This window comes from Marmota monax, unplaced genomic scaffold (genome assembly GCF_021218885.2).
Source record: "Marmota monax isolate L192 unplaced genomic scaffold, Marmota_monax_Labrador192_F-V1.1 WCK01_AAM20220418_F8-fsc00045, whole genome shotgun sequence".
NCBI lineage: Eukaryota > Metazoa > Chordata > Mammalia > Rodentia > Sciuridae > Marmota > Marmota monax.
Window position 1 is genome coordinate 7,709,038 of NW_026692132.1, and position 17,871 is coordinate 7,726,908.

Below are 17,871 nucleotides of genomic sequence, written 5' to 3' on the forward strand. Positions count from 1 at the left end.
ACATGATCAAGTTTCTTCTATCTAAAACAAAACAACACTTCTGTTTTGCAATCCCTTGCTTTTGGTGGTAAAAATTTTATGCTGGGAGCTGCAATGACAGTTTGGGGAATTCATGATTTTCTGGCCTTCAACTCTCTTGGATAGCTGACCTCATGTTTAGAAAGTCTTTTTAAAATAAAGTTACATGTTCTTTTCCTTCCTTCTTTCAAATAAGTAAACTTGGATCAATATTTGCCTTTGTCTTCCTCAGTAAAGGTCGTAACTAGTTTAGTGCAATCAACCACTCTGATCTTTTAAACTAATTATCTTGTAAAAGTAACCTTCAGTGCTCCAATGGTTAACATTTTAATGCCTACTTTGCAACCAGAAGAAAATGGATGGGAGGGAAGAGGGATGCGCTAGGTACATACTCAAATAATTATTACTACAGAAATAATGCTGCTTATTGTAACAATAAGGTTAGTCATGAAGTGAGATCCTAGATAAGCTATGTATTTTTACAAGGTGTAAGTTTGGTATTTAACACAATTGTATAGCAAGAATGTTATGCCTCATAATATATTGTTTAATTCCAGTGAGCTCAACATTTATGAAAATTCAACAGGAATTTATTATTAAATGTTATGAAAGCAAATATTTAGAACAAGATTTAATATCGTGTGATTGTTGTTAGCATGTTTGTAAAATTGACATTATGAAGGTAGATTTTGAGGTCTGAAATTTTCATTAGATCTCTACTTCATTGGTGATTTTTTTTTTCATTCTAGTTCCAAATACAGATGGAATTGGCTATGGATAATTCATATGATTTCAACATACGAAGCTCATGTAATGGAATTCCATCTGAGAAGAAAAACAACTTCCTTGTGTCTGAAGATCATGGACAGAAAATCTTAAGTATACTGCAGAATTTTAGAGAGCAAAATGTCTTTTATGATTTCAAAATAATTATGAAAGATGAGATAATCCCATGTCATCGTTGTGTGTTAGCAGCATGTAGTGACTTTTTCAGGTACTTTACCTTGTCTATGTCTCAAATTTTATGATATGGATAATGAAGTTTATGATATGATTAGCTCACTTTTTTCTCCTCAGTTATTTGCACAGGAATATGCAAAATAATTTTTAGTTCTTAAAGAAAAACTAGATAAAACTAAGATTAACAAGTGATTTTTGAACAGGAGAACTTAAAACTACCTTTTCAAAACTTGGGCCTTCCCAAGCCTATATTTCCCAAAGTTCTAGGAAATCTTAGTCTCTTGAAATGTTCTGGGAAGTAATTTTTTTTTCATATAAAGTTAGTTTTGTTTAGGAGATCCCTGCACTATATTATTGTATAAAAAGATGAAATGATAAGTTGAACAAACATGAAAACAGTTCAAAGAATATGAGTTAGGAAAATAAACTTTGGTTGTGTATTTGATCCATGTAGTACCTAAGGGAAGGGGCTCTAACTCAGAGAACTTAAAAATTTCTCCCCTCTTTGGCAAAGATATTCCTATAGTAGGGAAAAGTAATTCTTAGCAAAGCATTTCTCTGTAGTACATAAATTGTTCTGATTATAAATATAATATAAATGTAATTTGGTTTCCAGTGAGGTCACCCTACAGATTCTCCTAGCCATGACATTACAAGAATCCTGTGATGGGCTGGGGATGTGGCTCAAGCGGTAGCGTGCTCACCTGGCATGCGTGTGGCCCGGGTTCGATCCTCAGCACCACATACAAAACAGAGATGTTGTGTCCGCCGATAACTAAAAAATAAATATTAAAAAAAATTAAAAAAAAAAAAAAAAAGAATCCTGTGATGACAGTGGGTTGCTGATTCTACAAGGTTAAGGATCAGACACATTGCCCTCTTATCTGATAGTTGTCTCAAGGTAATACTGTCCTGTGGAGCCTTCATGGACAAGTCTATTTTGGTAATACCATAACCTTCAGCCTTCCTGGTTACACTGCAATAACTTAAAATCCTAATTGCAGTGTTGTTCATTACGCTCAATTTTGGAAGCTAAGTACACAGTGTTTAAATCCCTAATAAATACATTTTATAAAAACAAAATAAAATTTAAAATACCAAAACAGCATGGAATTTATACTATTTGAATCTTAATTTAACCCCAATTTTCTAATAAGATCTCACCCTTATTTTCTTCAGAGTAAATCTTAGGTGGACATTTAGCAAACATTTTTTGATGTCTGCTACTTGATAAACACTCTGTAGGGTTTTTTACTTTGAATTTGGGAACTGTGGCTTAGTGCTGCACTGTTTACTGGGGACCAGGAAGCTACAGTTATTGAACTAGCCGTTTGCCTAATTATAAGTCTTCATCTATTCCTCTCATTTCTCGCTTTCGGTATTCTGAGTTATTCCTTGAACTCCATTGTGGCTTTAAGTGTTCTTATATCCTGCCACTCTTGGGTTCCACCAATGTCTTCCCTCCTCTCTTCTAATCCAGCTTTTCTTCCATGTAACTCTTCTGCTCCTTTATCCTTCATATCACCTCTTATTTAAAGGAAACTGTATAGTATAATGATTAAATACTTGGTCTCTTAATACATATGCCCTAATATAAATCCCAGTTCTGCCATTTGTTAGACATGTGACCTTAGGCAAATTAGGTAATCTCTTCAGGTGTAAGTTTTCTCATTTGTCAGAAATTAGGGTAATAAAAATAGGATCTAACTCATAGGATCATTATAAGGGTTAACTGAAATAATGTATAATAATCATCAGAGTACCCACTATATTTAACTAATATTAGCTGATATGATTATTATTTCTAAACCTAGCAAAAATGGAAATAATCTGATTTGGACATACAGCTTGATTTCCCTATATTTTCATCCAAATAAAGTAAGAGGTTTATGTAAGCATTTGAATTTCAGTCCTCTACTCTTCTTGTTGACATTATTTTTTAATTAAATGTTTATGTCCATAGTACTTTTTTTTAGCTTACACCTTATTTTTTATAGGACTCCTTTTCATTTTTAAAATTACTATTAGACTAATATAGGTTTCTAATTTTCTGCCTGTTTTAAATAACACAAATGACAGATCCTTTTATTAAATGAATATTTAATATAGTTTTCATTAAAAAATATAGATAGAAATTTGATCATTTATACTCTTGTAAAAAAAGCTACCAATTCATAATTGTACATTATGATCAAATGTACTCACTGCAATGTTGGAAGGAAAATATAATATTAAAATGTCAAAAAATGTGCATAATGCATGATAAATACCCTTGATTATGTTTTTGGACAAAGGAAATTATGATTAACATGTAAAGTCATTTGGAATAAGAAATTGAAAAGAATTCACACATTTTATAGTAACCACTTTATGAAAACAGGATAAATATAAGATAAATGTTGGCCAGATACTTTAAATATGAGTAAATAAAGTATAGAAATATGATCTTACTTCTGTCTTATGAAAAGAAATGTGGAAACTGGTAGTAAATCAAAAATACATTCAATCTTATAGAAAAAGCATTTGCTTTCTTTAAATGATAACACTAATAGCTAATACTTTGAATTGATTAACTTATTCCTCTCAAAAACCCAATGAAGTAGATAGTATCAGTATCCCCATCTTCAGATGAAGAATTTGAAGTAGAGGAAAGTTGTCACCTCCCCAGGGTCGTACAATTAATAAGTGGCAGAGGCTATAAAACCTACTCAGGCAGCTGGCTCTAGAGGCCATGCTCTTAATTTTACCCTAAAGTAACTATAGAGATTTTAATAATTAATATAATTATCATTATAGATTAATATCTTTCAATTAATATACATTATTTAAAACTCCTCCATAATATGTAATATGGATATACTAACTTTTATCACTATTTTCATTTGGTTTCATATTAAGAAGTATTGAGTAGCTAGTAGTTTCATATTAAGAAGTATTGATGTAGGAAGTAGCTTATCATTCTCCTTTTTCCTAAGTTGTATTCTTAGTTTTAGCATTCATTAGAATGCTATCAAGTATGTTTCATAAATGTATTTTAAATCACCGTAAGTATAAAGGAAACCTCCTTCGGGTATATTGAAAATTACAGAGCAAAATATTCCTGTTTACTTGTTCTTTTGTGTTCTTTATTTTTGCAGGGCTATGTTTGAAGTAAACATGAAAGAAAGAGATGATGGAAGTGTTACCATTACTAATTTGTCCTCCAAAGCAGTAAAAGCATTTCTTGATTATGCCTATACTGGAAAGACAAAAATTACAGATGATAATGTGGAAATGTTCTTCCAGTTGTCATCATTTCTTCAAGTTTCCTTCCTATCCAAAGCTTGCAGTGACTTTTTAATAAAAAGCATTAATCTCGTCAATTGTTTACATTTATTATCTATATCAGATAGCTATGGTTCAACCCGTTTGTTTGATCATGCATTATACTTTGTACAACATCACTTTTCTCTGTTATTTAAATCCAATGATTTCTTAGAGATGAATTTTGGAATACTGCAAAAATGTCTGGAATCAGATGAATTAAATGTTCCTGAAGAAGAAACAGTACTGAAGGTCGTCCTTAATTGGACAAAACATAACTTAGAATCAAGGCAAAAGCATCTGCCTCATTTGATTAAGAAAGTAAGATTACATCAGTTATCCGAGGACACACTTCAAGACTGTCTTCTCAATGAAGAGTGTTTACTCAAAAGCACAAACTGTTTTGACATAATCGTGGATGCAATTAAATGTGTACAAGGTTCTAGTGGACTTTTCCCTGATGCTCGACCATCCACAACTGAAAAATACATATTTATTCATAAAACTGAAGAAAATGGAGAAAATCAATATACATTTTGCTATAATATTAAAACTGACTCATGGAAAATATTACCCCAATCACACCTGATTGATTTGCCAGGGTCTAGTCTGTCTAGCTATGGAGAGAAAATATTCTTGACTGGTGGTTGCAAAGGGAAGTGTTGTAGAAAGGTTCGACTTCATATTGCTGAGTCTTACCATGATGCCACCGATCAAACCTGGTGCTACTGCCCAGTCAAAAATGATTTCTTCTTGGTATCAAATATGAAAACACCAAGAACCATGCATACATCAGTTATGGCTCTCAACAGATTATTTGTCATAGGTGGAAAGACTAGGGGATCTCAGGACATTAAAAGTCTCCTAGATGTTGAGTCATACGATCCTCTTTCTAAAGAATGGATATCTGTTAGCCCATTACCTAGAGGCATATATTATCCAGAAGCAAGTGCATGCCAAAATGTAATTTATGTTCTTGGATCAGAGGTAGAAGTTACAGATGCCTTCAACCCATCACTTGATTGCTTTTTTAAATATAATGCTACAACTGATCAGTGGTCTGAACTAGTAGCAGAGTTTGGGCAATTTTTTCATGCTACACTAATTAAAGCTGTCCCTGTAAATTGCACACTGTATATATGTGACCTTTCCACCTATAAGGTTTATAGTTTTTGTCCAGATACTTGTGTTTGGAAGGGTGAAGGGTCTTTTGAATGTGCAGGTTTTAATGCAGGTGCAATTGGAATTGAAGATAAGATTTATATATTAGGTGGTGATTATGCACCAGATGAAATCACAGATGAAGTACAAGTCTACCACAGCAGCAGGTCAGAGTGGGAAGAAGTTTCACCAATGCCAAGAGCCTTAACTGAATTTTACTGCCAGGTGATTCAGTTCAATAAATACAGGGACCCATGGTTTTCTAATCATTTCTAAAAGAAGTATGTGCTTGGACATTCTAAAACTACTCCATTCTTGTAACATGGTAAATCTGTTTGCCATAATGATTGGTAGAAAGGTCTTTACATCTTACTAAAATAAAATGTTCCTTCTATTACAGGACTACTATGTATGTATGCTAGCTATGAATATACAGTTCCCAGAAATTTATAATACACAATACATTTACCAAAAATTATGTTGAATGTAATTTAATCTTGGAGAATACAGAATACTTAGTATTTTCATATGTAAGTAAAAGTCATAGGCTTTGATACTTTGATTTTTTTTAAGTACTTCTCCTATGAAAGATTAGTTAAAACAAAGTTCACAGATTTGTACTATGTAGATGGGTAAATCTCTTGAGGTAGTAAAAATGAATTATACACACTACATTATAGGACGTGAAAGAAAGTATAAGTAGGTGAGAATCCTTGCTTGATACTGTCAGCCTAAGAGTTATTGAATTCCTGTTCTTTCTGATCTTAGGTTAACTTTTTTAAACATTTCTTTCTTTTACCTTTTTTTGGGCCAGAATTTTTCTAAAATGAAACATATTTCCCCATCATTCTAAACAGTAAACCTACATTAGTTTTTTTTTTTAGTAATTCAGCTTAATAAAATCATTTTGTACCAATATAGAATACCATGCTATTGACAGTTACTTAAATCTTTTAAAACTGATTATTTTTGTTGTCAGTTTAAATACTTTAGCAGTATACCTTTCATCATATTTTTTGGCTCAATAGTAAATTAACACTCCTTATTAGTGGTTCTAAGTTATACCTAGACTGAGTTTATCTTAACATGTAACACATGTAGTGATATTCTTATATTCTAGGATGGTAGTCTTAAAATATTTTTTTTATGTATCAATGTCAGGTTCCAACATAATTGAAGATATAGAAAATTTGACCTCTAGATAAGTGGATCTTATCATTCCATTTCTTAAACTTTTTTCAAATTTCAGCTACAGTAAGAAATTTTAGGATTTATTTGTCACCATATCAGTTTTCTGCAATAACATATACAACCTTTAAAGCACTATTCTGGTTTACTCCTTCGGTAAATTACTCATAGTAAATTAATTTCTAATTTAAAAAGATGACTAAGCTTTTTGGTATTGATAATAGTATTCACTACCTGTTTAAATGTTTAATTTTCAACTCAAGTAAAAAGAATATTGGTCTTGTTTTCAATAGATGGTTCTGTCTTGCAAGGAAATGTTTTTTTACTCAGTATAAAAGACATTTTACATTTTAAGATTCCTGGTTTATATCTCAGGTAATGTGTAGATTGTATTTCTCTGGAATCACATGTAGTTTCATATACTTAGTAGTAACTTTTAATCTGTAGTAAATATAAAGTGGAAATGTATTTAAATGAAGTTTCTTTTATTCTACCACAAAAAATTATGAAAATAAGTTTCAAATATATTTTTCAATATCAAAGAGAATTTAGAGTACAAACAGGGACTGTCTCCAATGAGGTGACAGTTACATAAAGAGAATTCTATAGAATTGGTGGCCTTCCTATCTAAGCACATGATTAGTTGGCTCTGCCCTTTCCTCTAGGTGTGTGTTTAAGAAAGAAAATTTAATGGAGGCTTCTCTATATTTGTGTGCCTTTGAAAACACATTATTTGAGAAAGACTATAACAGTAAGTGACCTATATTTGGATTTACTGAACCATTAATTTAAGCATATATTAATAGAGTATGTTTAAATATTGTTGTCATCACTGACTTTAGGAATTGTTCATCGCTTCCAGAAAGGAGAACTAAAGCAAAACCAAATCCTTTTCTGATACTGTTTCATTATTTTATCATCTTGATTTCTACCATTCTTCTCATTGGCCATTGCTTTATGGTAATGTTTCTAGAAATATCCTTCTTATCAAAATGTAGGTAGTTCCCCATGAATTTTGTTTTTTACCTTTTTCTAATGCAGATTTTCTGCCTTAGTTGCTACAGGGGCTGTGGGTTATTTCTTGATCATTTTCATGCATTGTCATTCCTTTATAGCACACCTTTCAGCTCTTCTTCAATTATCACTGTGAAGAAAATACTATGTCTAGTTATAAGACCCCAAACTCTTCCTGTATTCACTATTTTTTCTCATTGCCTGTGGGCTTTGCACCACTAACTGATCTTCTAATTGAATCTTGTTGTCGTTGTACTTTCATTTGATCTATATGCCTTAAAAATGATTCTGTCTTTAGATTCCTCAAGGAATCCATCTACACAGGTTTAGTGCTGGGTATATGCTCTAGTCTTGCCAATCATAGCTTCACTGTCTAAGAACAAAATGTATCATTCTGATCTCATCATTCTGGATTTCTGACATGCAAATCTCAGCAATCCCTCAAGTCTATTAACAGTACCTCCAAAAGGGGCCATCTTTTCTGTTTGTAAATTTAGGTAAGAAAAAATAACATTCTTTTATGAACTCTTCCCTTAGTCATTATTTTCAAATTCTTTCTTCCTTTCATTTTATCTTTCAGCCAATGCTACAGCATAAGAGACAATTGTGCTCATTTTCCAGATTGTTGTCATTCCTGTGGAGAAATTCTGCATAACATTTCTAAATTCATTATTGTTTGTCTGTTAGACTACATTTATATTATGCATGAAAAATTATTTGAATATTGTGCTATCTTTAAAATTTAAAGGTATATGTCAATAAGTATAAAAAGATTAATGTATGAGATAAAATTCAATAAATATTCCTAGAGTGACCTCTGGATTTGGGCTAAAATCTAATGTAACTTTTGTTCATCTGCAGCCTTTGAGATAAATAATATGAAGAATATTTGCATAATCAAAATTAACTGAATTTCCATAATATTCAACCCTGATACTGGAAAAGAGGGAGTTCTTACATGCTACCGTTGGAAGTTAGATTATTTGAGAGTGACTTTATACTGCAATATGATTCCATTTTCTAAGAGGAACAGCTGAATATGTATTGAGTGTGCTTAGCTCAAGGTACATCACTTGAAAATCAGAATTGCACAGAGAAATGCATTTGTTTATATTTTGATATTTGAAAGCAAAAAATACTGTGATGTAATGAATAAATAGTTAAATGTATAATATTACTTTGAGATTTTAATTGGATCTAGTATTCTGGAAATTATCTGTATTTAGAATTGAAGTGTAATATCCCAAATGTTTTTTCCAGAGGGCAGCTCTGGAGGAACTCCTAAACACAAGGGCTGAAATTTATAGGAAACCAGATTTATGTCTAAGAAACAACTTTACTCCACGAAGTCCTCTTTATGAAGTCCTACTTTAGAATGCGACTATTTATCAAGGACTGTGGCGTTTGACAAATTGTTAGCTCAGTGATTTCCTGCACAGGAGTGCATGACCAAAGATTTTTGCATTCTATTTATACATTTTGATTTCAATCATTTTCCTTATATGGACTAATTGCTTCTTCCTCTAGTTAGCAATTTAGATATCTGATTTCAATGGTTGTGCATACTCAAGATTTTTCAATAGGACCTGAGACTTCAAATTGTTTAATTTGAGGAGTATTTTGGTTAACGGGGATTTTTTTTTCTTTTAATCACTCAGGAAAAGTTGGTAAATGGTGCTGACATTTATAGTGAAATATTGACTGGGATTTTCCCTTATACTTACCATAGATGCATGTTTGTCTTATAGTGAATAAAAACTAAAAGCCAGTTTCTCTGAGCTTTGTTTTTATCTTCATGGAAATGTATTTATACAACCAAAGATAGTGATTTCCATTGATATTATTTAATTTTGAACTCTAAAAAATTATGTTTATAAATTATATTTGATGACTGATGCTTAGTCAAATTTAATAACAAAATAAGAAATTTAATCATAGAATGATACTATTATACATTTATCAAAAGGTAAGTCTTCTAAATCATAGACTTCAAATTTGAAATTAACCTTGAAATCTAATACAGTTTCCAATCTGGAGTAGAAATTCCCTCTAAATTTGAAAACCTGGACATGTGATTTTTTTTTTTTCAGCTCTCAGTGCTTTAAGAGGTAAAGAATCACCATCTTCATTTTTGAATTGTTCTATTAGAAACATTGGAAATAGCTCTGAATTGCTATAAAACTTCCAGCGGTTGATCAGAGGTTTCTGACTCTGTCTGCAAGTCATTCAAGTGTTTGAAACAGTACCATGTCTCTCATCCTTCCTAAACAGGCTCTCATTTTCATCTCCCACAAAGGCTGGATTACATACCTGTTCCTTATACAGTTGCCTCAGAGAATCTATCCCTTGCTTTTTTCTTTTCTTTTCTTTTCTTTCTTTCTTTTTTCTTTTGGTGGATTGAGCCTGACTAGCATTGCAGAATCTATTTCACATTTGGATAGTGCCTCACTGTCTATTCCCAGTGTACTTAAAAATTAAGACCTCTCATTCTCTCATCTATCTCTTTAGCTTTTGTAAATCCCACCAATGCTAGAGCTCTACTTGCTTTCTCACACAATCATAATCATTTTCTGAGTGAGGAATTCTAAAGCAAACTTTAATGTCAATCTTTTGTTATTTTATGTAGTTTTCAAATTTTTAGAAATACTCTACAAAAGATTTTAAAATGTAAACCAAAACTAGTAACCAAAGCAGTTATATAATAAGAAGTAGTCAATAAGAGGACAATTTTCTTAGCAATTAATAGAGACCAGCCTATGATGGTAACTATTTAAATCTGGAGATTCATTTATGGTGTTAGTTTGATAGAGAATGATATTTTCATGAAACAGGGTCATAAATAGCTTATGGGCCAGGGAGCTTTTTTCATTTCATTACCATTGACAACATTTCCAACCATAATACCTAACTAGCTCAACAAATTAAGCTATTGGGTTCAAATGTAACAAGGTTGCTGAAAATAACTCAAGAGTACAGTCTTCTGGTAGTGAGCATCCCATTGTATAAATATTTTATAAATGTCTGTCTTCCTCACATAACTAGAAGCTCTTAGGGATAGGGACATAGCTTCATCATTTCAGAATCCAGCAACTAGCACACTGCCCATCCTAATAAGGCACCCAACAAACTGATATTTTATTGAGCAATAGGTGAAGCAAAATATATTTATCATAGTTATAGTGTAATTGAATGAAATTGATATATCTGCAGTCTGTTTTCATGTACAAAGGAAATTATTTTATGTTAAGAGTTTACATTTTAGAATGGTACTACATTGTACTTCAGTTATCAATGTATGTGTTAATTCTTTTTATAATGCCTAATAATTGTTTATGTTTAAAGTATGAGAAAATTGGTTTAGGCCAGTTTCTATGACTTCAGCTTCTGTTTCCTTTGTTTACTACACAGAAAGGTTAATCAGAAGCATTTTTTTGAGAGTAAAATCACATTATTCACTATACTGCCGACCTTTGGAGAGCATGTATAGCTGATTGTATAGTCGTGTATGTATAATTAGTTCTTGAAGGTGAGATTACAGATTTAAAGTCATTTATTCACTTAATTCTTTAGTGCTTGTAGATTGTTTTGTTTTCATGAATTTTAACTATAATATCTTCACTCAAAGGCAATAATGGATAAGACAATGACTGCAAGTTTCTTTAATACATATGCAAGCCCCATTTTTCCTATAAGAGCATGATAGCTTCAGTGATCTTTCTCCCACTTGGGTTGGGGGAGGATAGTGCTCAAAGCTACTTGCACTGCATACACGGGTAACTTACTACATTTCTTTATTAGTGGAATGTGGGCTTTTGGATATGCTATGAGAAATAAAATCAGCATTTTTGCAGGTCCATATTGAACATACTAACATGTAGTGAAACTTTTCAATTCTATAAAGTAATTATTTATTAAAATGTATCTCAGAAAAAATATATTGTCTGTATGTATTATTACTAGAAATAAAAGAGGTAGAGAAAGGCAATGCAAGGGCTCTCATTTTCTTGCCTCTCTCCAGTGTCCTAAATTCCTGAATGACTCTTATGGGTCTCAGAATTACTGAGAACTATCTGGGATGGGAGGTATTGTCAGAAGGGGCTTCATATTTGGGATATGTGCAACCATGTAGACTTCAAGATGGACGACCTAGTCTGAAATGAACAGAGTAACCTTCTCCAGGTGAGTCATAAACCTCAGACCCTGACAGAGTTAAGAAAGAACAGATCAAATGTCCATGAACCACAGGTAACAACCACAAAAGCTAATCAAATGCACATGGTCTGGAACTGGTCAACCCTGACTCACTGGATGCTAGGCATACAAGAATAGGTCAGCTGCCAGGGTGCAAGCCTTTCTACCTCATACACCCAGATATTCATGGCAAGGAGCTACAGAAGGGGCCAAAGTCTGAAGTGTAAGTGATATTGTGAAGAGATTTCTAAGTATTTGCATTAGACAGAAACTCTCTTTTAAATTTATTCTTCCCTTTTACTTTATTGTTTTATTTTGATTTTTCCTTTCACTTGTTTATTGATTGATTGGTTTTGATTGGTGCTTTATAGGTCTACCTAAAGGTAGAATTCACCATGGTAATTCATGTCCTGTAATTTTCCTCCATTCTGGACAGGGCCATTTTCTAATCTGTTTTTGTTTTTCCTACATGATGAACTAAACTAGAAGTTTACTAACTGACCTTATCCCCCAGGTCCTTTTACCAAACTGTGGCCCAAATGGAAACAGTTCCTCCTTGGAAATCCAACTCTTAAAAAAATGAGTATTCTCTGAAGCTCTCTGATGCTATTACTAAAGTGTGATCCCAGCTTATTGCTCTGGACTTTTTCCCTTATTTCCTCTAATTCCTCCATATGCCCCCAGTTTTCTGTAGTTCTCTTTGCCTTCAAACATTGACTCAATACCTTCTTTTTAAAATAGAAGCCTCTAACACAGTTTATTCAAAATGTAAGACTATGTAGGTAATTGGCCTGCCACTAGGTTGTTATGGATGCTCCCCTTAAACCAGAGGTCTCTTTTAGTCAACATTTGAATACTTGCAACCCCCAAGCAAGTGAAGCTTTCATTTTAAGTCATTAAACATACTAGTTAATTATTACAGTCTGATGTTGGCTTTTGGACTTCTTTTCCTAAGTTCTAAACCAGGCTGAATTATCCCCCCTTTTCTCTAATTAAAGACAGAAGTGCTTCAGTGCCAAATTTCAAAAATCTCCTTTCTTACAGAAAATGAATTGTAAAAATCATATATAATATCAGTTTGTCACCTTTCCAATCACTAAGAATCACATAATATGAAACTATGAGATTTTATGCATTTGTAATATAAATTATAAAATTTTTGCTAAAAAAACTATTTGTAGCAATTTAGTCATTCTACTGATTTTAATTTGTTTACATGTATATTTTCTAGAGAAAGCAACAGTAAGTTTCACTTTTCACTAGGGATCCAAAAAAAATCTCAAAATGTTTGGTGTTGGGGGCTGGGGTTGTAGCTCAGTGGTAGAGCGCTTGCCTAGCACTGGGTCAGTCCTCAGCACCACATAAAAATAAATAAATAAAATAAAGGTATGGCATATCCATCTACAATTAAAATTTTTTTAAAATGTTTAGTGTTTGAGGTTTTCAGAACTAATATAAAAATTACTGGATTTTGAGGCAATGTGGCACTTGACCAGACTACATAAGGAACATCAACTATTTAAAACTGCAGACATTGTTATTAAATACTTCTTAGAAAACCCATATTTCCAGGATAAAATCATTCTGTAGATATAAATGTTGTGGTTTTAAACTTTTAACTTAATAAGCCCTAACCTAAGACAGTGAACTAAATAATATTTATAAAAATCTTAAAAATAGCTGTGGGAGCTATCTTAAAATAGATTTTAGACATAAATATTAAACAGATCATTCTAGTATCTATAGCGTTAAGTTCCACAGCACCTGATAAATATTTTTGCATTTCTTCCAAGGTCAGGGCTTGCTTAACCTGATTTTGCTCCACTGGTAATTAGTGAATCTTCCATGGGAAGTTAATTACCCTTCCATAACCCTGACCAAAATGTATGCTGTAAAATGAATTTAAATTTTTTAATCAAGAAAAGCCTGTCCCTGTGGGTTTTTCAGATTTAAAAATCCAATTAGCTTTAACATTTTTCCTTTTAGAGATTAACCAGCCTTTTCTACTATGAAACATTGATTGGAATTCAAACTATTTAGAGATTTTTTTTAAACAACCTTTTAACAAATCCGTAAATTTTTCATTTCTTTCACAAATAGTATTCACCTCATATCTACTCCATAATATTCTTCTATTTAAATATAGTTCACAGTTGTTTTGCAAGCCCATATTAATATGCACTCCTGCTTCTAAGAATTTTTGCAAAGAAATTCTTCAAAAAATAGTTTAAAATAAAGCATCTACATTTCTTTCTCTGATAAGTGCAATGGAATTTTGCAATGGAATTTCTACCATTAATGTACAGTGTCATACAATGTTCCAAAATTTTGAGTGTTCCTCAAATTTGCTTTAAAAAATTAAATAATCATCTGAGGAATGCCTATTAAAGCCATATCCAGGACCTTGATTTTGGAGATTTCTATTGAGTAAATTCTAGATTCAGGTTCTGGGAACCCACATTTTTACAAGCACAGCAAATAATTATTATTGGTGAGCAAGTTGGGAAACAAATGGAAATAGAGTTTGAGAATCCATATATGAAATCAGACACACCTGGGTTTGAATCTTGTTTCTATTGTAGAGAATGATGTATATGCTATAGAAGCTTGAACAAGGTCCTTAAACATTCTGTGGCCCAGTTTTCTCATCAGTAAAATTGGGATAATTGTTATATCTCCCACAAAAAGTTGCTGTGAGAATTAAATCATGCAAGTGACATGCTTGACACAGTGCTTAGATACCAGGAAATCTTCAATAAATGTCTCTGCCTCCTCCTTTTCTTTTTCTTTGTTTGATTTCATCAGATACCAGCTTTCCTCTAACTCTAAAATGCTGCCACAGTCTTTCAAGTAGACATAAAATATTAAGTCTGAAAATACCCAAGGCTACCTTAGCAAAGGGAATTCAGATGAAAAAGTTAAACTTTGACTAATGTACAGTTGAGTTTTGACTTGCCCTAAACATTCCCTCTTATGCTCAACCATGAGTTTCTTATTTATTATTCATTGAACATCCATTTTTTAAAACTCTTTCAGAGTGTTATCACTATACTACACTTGGGGATATAATGGCAAGAACACCAACTCTGTTTCCTGTTCTCCTTGAATCATTGAGAACCTTGCTGCTTTGGTGAATCTGTTTATTTTGCCTGTTACCTTATATTACTGACACTTGCAATTCGGTCCCATTTTTGTTTTCCATGTTTCCTCGGGGTCTTGAGCCTAGAAGGTCCTAAGCTTTCACATCTTCTTTGTTCAGATGGGTTCTCTAATTTGCACCTTTATCCACAGTTCTCAAGCTCAACAAAGACTCCTGTGAATGATGCCAAATTAACAGAGCCCGGCTTGCCTACTCACCCATGACCAAAAGACTCAGCCAGGCAGAGCTCTTAAACAGTCTAAAAAGGGGCAGGGATTTTAGCAGCCTGTTGAGAGCCACAGCCAAAGGGGCCCCAGCAAACTTCCAGCTGCCAGCAAACTTCCAGCTGCTGGCTGATGATTGGCTCACAGCGGCCCCAGCAACATCTAGCTGATTGGCTCCTCTGCGGTGATGCTCATTGGGCTGTTTCCCTGCCCTTTCAGACCATGGAGCTGCTCATTGGGGGACTTTTTTGGCTCCGCCCACGTGACCCAGCCAATCGGCCTCAAGAGCAGGAGGATTGTGGGAGGTGGAGAGAAGCTTGTGTGGGAGAGAGAGGCTTGTGGAAAGCCGGTGGTGGCAGTTGAGGCTCTGAGGGTTTTTCCTGAGAGGCTGTTTTGTTTGGCGTGTGTGGTTCTAAAAATAAAGTTAGTTTCTTTTGACAAGTGGCTCCTGATTGTGCCCAGCCAGACTGCGGCATTTGGTGGCTCGCACGGGGAGCGACTGAGGGTAAGTGAAACTGCTCGCCCCTGAGGGCAGGGCGAGAGGATGGGTAGCCATTTTAAGATTCCTCTTTTATTTTGCTTCACTTTTGTTTTAAGTTGCCTGTCCCTGGAGATGAGTGAGACGGAAGAAAAACCGCTCACATCTGAGGAAAAACTATTTACGTCTGAGGAACAGATAGGGAGAAAGGACGGATGCCCATGTCAGGAGGATAGAAAGGCTATAATGACTTTTTGTTGTTCCCTTTTTATTTCATTCTGTCTCGGTTTTGTTTGGCGTCATCTTGTTGGGTTGTATTATAGTAGAAATATGGGATCAGAAATTAGTAAAAAACAAACTGAAAGAGTGTTAAGTAAATTGTTAGAGGAAGGAGGCATCCCAGTAAAATCAAGAGCAGTCAGGGCATACGTTGATACAATACAAAAATGTAGCCCATGGCTTTTTAAGGAGGAGTTGTTAAATATATCACAATGGAACCATCATGGTGAAGATTTAAAAAGAATAGAAAAGAAAAGCCCAGGGACTCTGCCAGTTGGCACATTGCCATTGTGGACATTTGTATCTTGTTTGCTTAGTCCAAAGCCTTCAGTTCAGACAATGGTAGAGGAAGGAGAAGACATAATGATTCAAGTAAAAGAGAAGGTCTCTCAAGTTAGTCAGACAGAGGAAAAGATTCAAGAGAAGGCCTCTCAAGCTAGTCAGACAGAGAAAGAAAGTGTAAAACAGAAAAAGCCATCAGGGGGAAAGTTACAACCGGAGACTGCTACTAACACCTTTCTATCACCAGAGGGTGTAAGTGTCCAACCAACAGCGCCACCTCTACAGGAGACTGCTACTAACATCTTTCTATCACCAGAGGGCGTAAGTGTCCAACCAACAGCGCCACCTCCATATGCTGGGAGGCCCCCAACCCCCGCAGTTGATAGTTGGGATCCTGAGACAAGATCTCAAATATTAACATGCCCTGTATTTGAGGCAGGAGGGCAGCGATTTTACCAAGTTTTAAATTTCAAAACAGTGAAGCAGCTAAAAGAGGCTGTAACAACCTATGGTCCTCAAGCACCCTTCACTGTAAGCATGGTCGAATGCATTAACAACTTGAACATGACGCCAGCAGATTGGGCTAATATGTGTAAAGCTGTGCTAAATGGAGGACAATACCTGTTATGGAAGGTTGCCAATGAGGAATTTTGCAAGGAGACGGCTAGGCGAAATGCAGCAGCTGGTTATCCTCAGAGAAATCTAGATATGTTGTTAGGAAAGGGACCTTATGAGGATCAGCAGCAACAAATTGCATATGATCCTGGCGTATACGCACAAATTGCTGCAGATGCAATTAAGGCATGGAAGACTTTACAAGGACATGGAGGTTTACAAGGTCAATTATCTAAGGTAATACAAGGAGCTAATGAACCTTATGCTGAATTTGTAGATAGGCTTATTCAAACAGCTACCAGAGTTTTTGGGAATACAGAACAAGCAATGCCATTACTAAAACACCTGGCTTATGAGCAAGCGAATCGTTGGTGCAGAGATATCATTAGACCATGGAAACATGAAGATTTAAACACATATATTAAATTATGTAGAGACATTAATGAACAAGAGCAAGTCGTGGCAGCTGCAGTAAAACAGGCTTTAGATGCCAGAGACATTAATGAACAAGGGCAAATTGTGGCAGCTGCAGTAAAACAGGCTTTAGATGCCAGGCCAAGAACATGCTACAATTGTGAACAAACAGGACATTTTAAAAGGAATTGCCCCATTGGAGGAGGGTTTAACAAAACTAGGTATCAAAGGAGTAGAATACCAGGTATTTGCCCACGATACCGTAGAGGGAGACATTGGGCTAATGAATGCCGTTCTCAAACCACCATAGAGGGTACTCCATTATCAAAAAACGAACAAGGACCAGGTGTTTATCCACGATATCGTGGAGAAAGGCATCGGGCTCCATTGCCAAAAAATGGACAGGGGGGCCCAATGCTCCGGGGCCCAAAACCACAAATATACGGAGCACTGGAGGAACCCAGCAACCCCATCAGGGTAGTGCCCAGGACACATTGTCCATCAGATCCCTCATCAGACAAACCAGAGGGAGTGCAGGGTTGGACATCTGCGCCTCCGCCAGAGCAGTACTAACTCCAGAGATGGGAGTTCAAATCATTCCCACA

At 34.4% G+C, this 17,871-nt stretch overlaps 1 protein-coding gene across 1 annotated transcript in view; it reads left to right on the forward strand.

Annotated features, from left to right (window-relative positions):
- Kbtbd3 (kelch repeat and BTB domain containing 3) overlaps window positions 1–11,629 on the forward strand; it is a 36,035-nt gene extending 24,406 nt beyond the window's left edge. The window contains exons 2-3 of the mRNA XM_046466458.2: window positions 768–1,012; window positions 4,116–11,629. Of these exons, the coding sequence (XP_046322414.1) occupies window positions 780–1,012; window positions 4,116–5,718 (1,836 nt within the window). The 5' untranslated portion in view covers window positions 768–779 and the 3' untranslated portion in view covers window positions 5,719–11,629. The remainder of the gene's footprint in view (window positions 1–767; window positions 1,013–4,115) is intronic.
- Window positions 11,630–17,871: the final 6,242 nt, after the last annotated feature.